Genomic DNA, 9,250 nt, shown 5'->3' with positions numbered 1-9,250 from the left:
CTGGGGTCATATAAGTCCATATCGGGCGAAAAATATATATGGAAGCTATATCTAAATCTGAACCGATTTCAATCAAATTTGGCACACATGACTATACTACCAATTGTACTCCTTGTGCAAAATTTCAAGCTAATCTGGATAAAACTCTGGCTTCTGGGTCCATATAAGTGCATATCGGGCGAAAGATATATATGAGAGCTATATATAAATCTGAACCGATTTCAATCAAATTTTGCACACTTGACTATACTACTAATTTTACTCCTAATGCAAAATTTCAACCAAATTCGGCCAAAAATCTGGCTTCTGGGGCCATATAAGTTCATATCGGGCAAAGATATATATGGGAGCTATATCTAAATCTAAACCGATTTCAATCAAATTTTGCACACTTGACTATACGACTAAGTGTTGTGTTTGTACAAAATTTCAAGCAAATCGGTATAAAACTCTAGCTGCTGGGTCCATATTAGTGCATATCGGGCGAAAGATATATATGGGAGCCATATCTAAATCTGAACCGATTTCTTCCAAATTCAATAGGGTTCTATTCTGACCCAAATTAGGAACATGTGCCAAATTTGAAGGCGATTGGACTTAAATTGCGACCTAGACTTTGATCACAAAAATGTGTTCACAGACAAACGGACGGACGGACAGACGGACATGGTTATATCGACTCAGGGACCCACCCTGAACATTATTGCCAAAGACACCATGTGTCTATCTCGTCTCCTTCTGGGTGTTATAAACATATGCACTAACTTATAATACCCTGTTCCACAGTGTGGCGCAGGGTATAAACAGGCGTGGATGTATATAATTTTATATGCTTTTACTATATTTGGTGTTTCATCAAGAAAACAAATTAAAGCCAAATTAAAAAATCACTCAATTGTAGATGTAAAGGAGCCCTCTACGGTGTCTGCACACCAGCGCTGTGAATTCACTTGAGATGCCTATACCTTAATTGGTCTATGTACACCACGAATGCTTCGTAATTGGATTTAAATCTAGTACTCACCCAGAAAAGTCCTACTTGTGGAGACTCAAACATAGACCGGTTTTCGAATACAATCAACTTATGATTTATTAAAGATAAATGAAATAAATAAGTACATCCTGTATTTTTACTTAACTTTTATGAAACTTTCATAACAGATAGAAAGAAGTTTGTAAATATTTCGCAACTAAACCACCTTCGAGGGTTTTGTTTTATGAATAATAAATAAATTGAATTTACAATTATATAACATTAATTTGAAGAAATATTATGAATTTTGGATGATAAATTGTTTAAATTTGACTAAATATTTTATTTTACAACAATGATCACATACACAATGATTTCACAATAATTTTGTTATTTTATTATTTTGTATATAAATCGTTTGAATCTTAAAGGCCTGATAACAGTATGGTGTATATTTTCTAAAAACCATAAAAAATTATATTCACACTGCAATGAGTAGGAATGATAGTGATGCTGTGAATCTGGTGAACGCTTGATTTAACCGAAGTTCTCGAAGTGGTGTATGAAATATGGAAGCTTTCTGGTTTTATTGACTTCATCGCATGCTGACATAACACTTTTGGTAAGAGGCCTTGGACCACATGAAAACACACCTATTTTGGAAACCTGAGAGGGGAAAATGAATTCAGATTGTTATAAGAATCGATACACATACACCGAAGAAAAACAAAGTTAAATACACAGAAACAATTTTTGTCTGACTCCATTACGAAATTAATCGATACAATTAATTAATTAATTGAAATTTCGTCATTCACGAAAATGATAGTATTAATTAAAAAATTATTTAGAAATAAAAATGTACTTGATTAAAAAAATTATTGTATATCTACGGTACTTTCAATTAATGTTTTAATTGGTTCAATTAAATATTTAATTGATTTTGGAAAAAATCTTTATTCCATTTTATTCAGTTATATATTTTATTATTGTTTATTTTTTATTTATAATTATTTATTCTTATTTTGATAGCTTCCTTTAGTTGAAATAATTTTTTTATGAATTTTCCGATTATAATTATTTTAGATGGATTTTTCTTTAGGTTTGAGCCAAACTTTAATGAACCAATGAATGTACGAAACTAATTATTTCCGAACAAATTTTTAATTTATATTTTTAATTAGAAATATTTTTTTATTTAATTAAAATGTTAATTTGGGTAATTAATATTTTAATTAAATTTAATTATTTCTTAATTTTATTAAAAAGTTAATTGTATCAGTTAATTTTTAAGTTGGTTACGTTTTCCAATCGAATTTTTACTCGTAAATATTTGTTATATGTTATATTAATATATAAAAATATTCGTGTGGAGTCTTTTGATTAAAATTTTAAGGTCCCTTATTTAAGATTTTATTTTTTTACTTACATATGAATGTTTCTTTTGTACAAATTTTAAGAAACTGGACATATCAGGACGTCCGAAATGATTAACAGCCTTTAGACCCGTGAATATGGAAGTTTTGGAGAGTCGTTGAAAATGATTTTCACAGATATACTGTAATGAAAAAATTTAAATAATTTGTTTGAAAGGGAATACGGCCTTTTAGGATTTAAAAATTTTATATTTTAATTTTAAAATTTATCTAAGTCAGATTACGTTAATGATATGAACTAAAAATGAGAAAAACTTCTATAAAAATTTTACTAAATTTGAAAAAATTGTGTTCATAAGTTTCTGAAATGAGTAAATTTTTCTAAAATTGTGTCACATTTTAACAATAACTTCTTCAAAATATGCAATAACTGTTACAGTTGGCTTCAATAACTGTTACCAAAATTCGAAAAACCTTGGCATAAGTGTAATGCGGACGGTGGCTCTTCCTATCGTTATGAAACAAAATAACCCATTGTATTATTCAGCCATATAAATGATCTGGATTTAGCCCGTCGTTAGAGAGTTTAATTTTATCCTTCCAATTACAATACACGTATACATAAGCGTAGGAAGGCCTCTGGGGAGGGGGCTTAGACCCCCCCCAGAAAAAATTTAGCCCCCCCCAGAATTTGAAAACCTATTTACGATTTTAAATTTTTATACAAATTAAACAAGTATATACAACCGCACAAAGTTCCGCTAAAGACTTTCATGCACAATCAAATTACAATTTTTTTGCTGGGGAAAGTGTGGAACTACTTTTAATTGCTTTATTATATTTTATTTTGATGTCTATTTTTGTATTCTTTTTTATGAAATAAAACAATAATTGAATCTATTAGTTCAGTCTATAAATTTTTAGCTAGGGCCCCCCCCCCCCCCCCCCTAGGAAAATTGTCTAGCTACGCTAATGATCCCAACAAAAAAATTTGAAAGTTGTTCTAAAGGCACAACTTTAAAAGCACTTCCAGAAATGTCCTTTAACTACAATTTTTTATAACTCGCATTTTTCATATTTTTAATGGAGAAATTTTTATGTTTTTTTTAGGTTAAACCCGGAGTAAGAATTAATAATATGGTACAAATTATTAAAATTTTACCGCAACAAAGGCAAATTTATTGTAGGAAAATCGACAATTTTTGAAAATATTCGAGTTTAAAACAAGCGTTAGAATGCATTAAAAAATCATAAAAAAATATAAAAACTATTTATTTGCCAAAATATAACAAAACTTTTTAATTCAAATCCAAATTTCTTAAGAAGTGATGCACATTTAGCGCAACGGCTGTTGAAATGGTGAACATCCGATAGCATGCCCATGTTAAATTCATCGCTTCTGCGATTAACTTGATGTCGATTCTTAATTTGAAAATTTAAGTTGTTCTTGACACGTTTCAAATTATACCAATTTTAGGTTATAAATTTTTACCCAAAGCTTATTTAAGAAGTAAAACAAGTTTTCTGTATATTTTTACACTGTAATATACTTTTGCGCTTTACAGACTATCAGTTATTCCGGACGACAGTGCTCGTGTCGAACATATCGCATATATTGTTAAGTCCGAAGGCATAATCGATACTGCTGCATGTTTATGGGATCGATAACACACTTACCGATTATTTAGTCATCGCCGACAAGTCGTATCGATCCGACACGCTGTAAGATTCTTTACACACACCGACATTCCGTCCGGAATAACTGATAGTCTGTAAAGCGCATTACGAGCTCCTAAATGCGACAAGCAAACATTTTGTTTGCTGTTATGCCACAATTTGATATTCAGATTTTGGGCGAATACTACAGATATTCATAAAATATTGTTTTAATTGTTTTAGGATGCCCCGAAGTTGACATTTTTAAAAATAGCAGACTTTTCAACAGACTTTTTGCTGTTTTGGAAGTCTTTTCTACTGCTTCAATTAACTAATTTTTTTGGTTGTAGTATCAAGTACGCAAAACTCATATTTAAAATATAGTGTCTTTAAAGTATCCTTACTTAAATACTCCGCTTCTTTGGCTCGGAATCAATTCCTTGAGATTTTCTGGGACGTCTACACAGTATACGCTATATCAAAAACTATAATTCTCAAGTTTACTTGAAATACTTGAAAAAGGCCTTAGGGAAGGTTATGAAATAAATATGGTGTACTTGATTTTTGGGTAGTTGAACGAGAACCTTCTCCTTGCCCCACACTATGAAGCTTGAAGGAAAGTTTACAGATTTTCTTGGAATTTGCAGAGAAAGTGACATCCCTTTACAAAAAAATAGAGCTGAATCTAACCTTCTCCGATTTACTTGAAATTGGGAGAAAATGATTAAATTTATACTGGGTACATGATTTTTCGATGTCTGGTTGGGGAAGGGCAATAGTGAAGTTGGGTAGTTTGAGAAATGGATATAGGGTACGTGAATTTACGATATCTGATCGGGGAGGAGCGAACGAGGGGGTTCCCTTTTGCCCGATGTTTTGAAAATAGAAAGTAGAGGATTGTTGATAAATGGGAACTCGGTACATAATTTTTCCACAGGTTTCTTCCAGACTTTTTTAAATAAAAACTAAAATTTACATAAAGTTGACAGGCAACGTAGATGGTGCTTTATTTTATTTATGTTTGGAAAAGGCATGTTCTCCGTGTCCAACACTTTAACAAATGTTAATATGGTAAATTTTTAAGTACTTTTACTTTTTCCGATTTATTGGACGGTATGTTGAAGAGAAGTGTACCTCCATTTGACAAACAACGCTTGAAATTCACAGAAAATGTAGAAGATAGTCCAACGGTTTGAATACAGAACAACTACAAAACAAAATATCGGTTGAAAGGGAACATCCCCTATCCAACGTTTGTTAAGCCGGTCTGTTTTACATCGTTTATATACATCTATTTCTCTATATAAACTAAAAAGCAAGTAGTCCGATTTTTTTGAAATGTACGGACACGTGTGTGGACTACTTCAGTACTTCAGTTTTTGTGCCAGACCTCCCCTGGCCCTACTCTTTAAAAGAGAGTTAAAAAAAGAGTTCAAATCTTTTCGAATTTGTTTTCAGATCGAAGGATATGGTTCACTAAGTTAACGAAAATATGCTTCGGGAGGCGCAGCGAAGCGGGTCGGGTTACGCTAGTACATTTTAAATAATATAAACTTTGTCAAAAGTTTTATAGGGCTATTCCCCATCAAGATATAAACAAATTTGACACAAAAAGGTATAATTTCATAAACTTTTCACTGATTCAACGGTGAACATGTTCCACTTTCACCGTTCAAAAATAACATGTTGCCCTTGAAACATGTTTGAAGTGATCATATTCCTTCTCTGTGTGTACTAATCATAAGGTGGGTACTATGTTCGGTTTTCGAGTTGAAAATCACTTTATTTTCGCAATTACTTTTCCTTAAAAAATCAAAATTATAAATGAAAACAAACGTATTCCTGTGAAGTCTTGCCGAAATCTAGAGGAACAAGAAACTGCGCATCAATTGAGTTCATTTATGTGCTTTATATTGAACTGTTTTAAAAAAGTAACCGCAAAATTTTCAACGAGAAAAGCGAATATAGTACTGACCTATAGGTGGGAAAGTACTGTAGTTTTAACTTGTTCAAATTATTCAGTTTTGATTGACTTACCAACATTGTAGTTCTTAAATCGAATTTGTGGAAAAATTGTGTTATGAATATATGAATCTCCAAGACATTTGTAACATCCTTCTTTTCGACATCGCGCAGCACGTCAATAAACCATTCAAAGTGTTTGTGAGAAGGACATATCCATAGGAAATACACCTTCTTACATGCCACTCCAGAGTAACGATTTGTACTCGTTCCAAAGACCAAATCATTTAGTATTGAGGCATAAGGAGTTACGCCAATGCCACCTCCCACCATTACGGCCACTTCGAATTTATACCAGTCTTGATTGCCCCCACCGAAAGGACCCTCGATACGTATTTTTGGCTGATCTTCAGCATTATAGTTACACGGATCAAAATAGTTACGAAGTTTCCAGGTCCAAGGTCCCTGAGCTTTAATATGACAACTGAGGAAGTTTTCATGTGGTGCCGACGTCAGTGTAAAACTATGCATTTCATGTGGCCGAAAAGCAGTGCAGGACAAACGAACCCATTGACCGGAGAGATACTTTAGATTTGGAGGACGATAGAATTTAATTTTGATGACATCTGAAGGTAAAAGTTCTGTCTCAATCACATCAAGTGCCATATATTTCGTACGAAGTGAGACGATCTTATCCAAGGTGTAGATAATTCCAGGTCCTAAGAAAAACATCCAGAATCTAGGAGGTCCCGTGAGCCTGGCCAAACCATGAATAAGACTTAGCAAATAAAGTCCAATGTAGAGTGTGTGCATATTCCAGAAGAATTTATAGGCCTTTTTACGTATTGTTGGATGGGCAAATACAAATATTATGCACATTATAATAAACAGCATCACTCCGGTAGTACCTGAAATATGTGGTTCACCCATTAGAATAGCATACCATTATTGAATGAATAAATTCGAACTTACCCGTTACAGTCTGGAACAGCCAAAAAGTTATATCTGGCTTGTAATCCGAAGCAAAGTGAACTTCTCTAGTTAAGCATTTGAGATTTTCATGTGATTGCGTTGAGACATGATAGAAATTCACAATGTGGCCCACAGTATGCAACACCGAAAAGAAAAGTGCTGTACATGCAGCTATCTTGTGGAATTGTATGTGCGAGTCCAATGGAATATATTGTTGGATAGGAAATTCCTTGAGTTTTGTAATAAGATTTCTAAAACATATGGGGACTATTGTTAGTTTAGGGTATGTATGGATGGGTTTAATTGTTGTGTAACAGAAGCGCCAAAGCCTATTTTCATATTAATATATCCTAAATCTGAGACTTGAATTTAATACGGAGATTCAGTTTTTAATACTGTAACTTTGGCAGTTGCGGACAACGAGAAGTCAATGTGATATTCATTAATAACCCAGCAAACAAATTTGGAAGTTGTTCTAAAGGCACAACTTTAAAAGCACTCCCAAAGATGTTCATAACTTTCGAGCAGCGTTACCGTTGAGAATTTCTGAAAAGTGGCAGGAAAAGTAGCTTTCGCAATAAAAGGAGACAAAATCATTGAAAAAAGGTGGCACACTTTTTATAAAGAAAAAGTAACAATAAAACGCATTTATATCAGTGTTTTATATACACCCTCAAAAAAAATCGCTTCTCTAACATATGTTCCAAACATATTTTGCAGGAAGCACATATATTATTGGATACTGCCGAAACATTAATATGTTTGTTTTATGTGAGCATATTATATGTTTGGAAGCATTTTGAATCCAAAAATAGTATATGCTTGGAAGAATTCCTCAAAGAATATTGTGCACATTTCCTCAGATAATTTTCACATCCACGAAATTTTTGAGTTCTTCGCATCTTTTTCTGTAATACAAATATGCTGTTTTTTTTTTCAAATGTCTATTCTCTTGGTTCCGAATGTCTATTCTCTTTATTCCGAATACTCATTCTAATATTCAAATTAAATAATATTTAGACTTAAGCATATTACATTTTTGGCCTTATCATGAAACAGTTTTCCGAAACTACATACAAGCGGTTTCACAGAAATTGCTCTCATTTCATTCTCGCTGTGTTATGTTGATATCTTTTTATTCAACCCTCCTGGTTTCCATCTCTATTTCTTTCTCTCTAACTCTCTCTCTCTCTCTCTGTCGCTCTCTGAATAAAGTATCACAACATATATATGTTTACTCGAAATTTGTAAATTTATATATGTATACATTCACACATATTATTTTTATGAAACATTCATGCCCCAAACATAATATATTCTAACATATTAACATATGTGTCCCAAACATTTTGTGTTAGTTTAGGAACATTACATGTTTGCACTTAAATATATTGTGTTTAAAAATTGTGCCCGAAACACATTTTGTTTATATCGGAACATATGAAAAACATATTTTTCTAACAGTGTAGAATTTTGAAGTAACACTTTAATTTAGATCCTCACAAACCCAACAATTATTGTATTTTCATTATATTTAAAGTCATACTTTAAATTTCAATACAAAGAAGATTAACCGACTTTATATGCATTAGAACTTTTATTGTGCATCAGAGAACTGCAACCGGTGGCTTTTTCGTATTGCAATCTTATCCATAAAATGTCGGTGGCAGTGAGTAAGACACCAATTACCATGCGATCTTTTCCATTAATAAAACAAGTAAGTAAAGTAGAAAGTCGGGCGGGGCCGACTATATCATACCCTAAACCACCCCTACTGAATTAGTAAACATAAGCATTTGTGGGGAATCATTGAAAGAGGTTTGGGAGATAAACCGCATTTCCATATTTAAGAACATAAATGTTTATGTTTATGGGAGTCTTGTCACAATCTGAGCAGAAATGTCTGATATTAGGAGCTATAGTTAGTTTTGCATCTACAGAGTTAGTATGCCACTAAGGTTGAATCCATTATTAAAAAACGAGGAAATCGCTCAATTAGTTGTGGGTAATGAATCCAAATTTGTAAAAATCGGGCAATAGTATTATTTAACAGTTACATGTAAGTCTAAATACGATCGGTTAGTACATCAAAATTTGAAATTCGAGTAACATTGGTTAATAAATAAGAGTATTATTGCCAAATTAGAGGAAATCGAGCGATACATATATATTGGAGCTATATCTAAATCTGAAACAATTTGTACAATATTTTGCAGGTTTGATTGATACCACAGAAGGTCACCTTGTGCAAAATTTTAGTAAGATCAATGATGCCTATATGATCAAAAATAACGTTAATAGGAACAACTTT

The 9,250-nt window shown here is 32.5% G+C and overlaps 1 protein-coding gene across 5 annotated transcripts in view; it reads right to left on the bottom strand.

Moving 5' to 3' along the window:
- Positions 1 to 1,064: 1,064 nt before the first annotated feature.
- Positions 1,065 to 9,250, bottom strand: part of Duox (dual oxidase) — a 99,598-nt gene continuing 91,412 nt past the window's right edge. For all 5 annotated transcript variants that reach the window (XM_075295283.1, XM_075295282.1, XM_075295284.1 and 2 more), the window contains exons 8-11: positions 6,940 to 7,190; positions 6,043 to 6,875; positions 2,403 to 2,531; positions 1,065 to 1,639 (exon numbers count right to left, since the gene is read on the bottom strand). In XM_075295283.1, coding sequence (XP_075151398.1) covers positions 1,511 to 1,639; positions 2,403 to 2,531; positions 6,043 to 6,875; positions 6,940 to 7,190 — 1,342 coding nt within the window. In that variant the 3' untranslated portion in view covers positions 1,065 to 1,510. The remainder of the gene's footprint in view (positions 1,640 to 2,402; positions 2,532 to 6,042; positions 6,876 to 6,939; positions 7,191 to 9,250) is intronic.

Source organism: Haematobia irritans, chromosome 2 (assembly GCF_050003625.1).
Source record: "Haematobia irritans isolate KBUSLIRL chromosome 2, ASM5000362v1, whole genome shotgun sequence".
NCBI classification, from domain to species: Eukaryota; Metazoa; Arthropoda; class Insecta; order Diptera; family Muscidae; genus Haematobia; species Haematobia irritans.
This window is presented reverse-complemented; position numbering and strand designations above follow the sequence as displayed.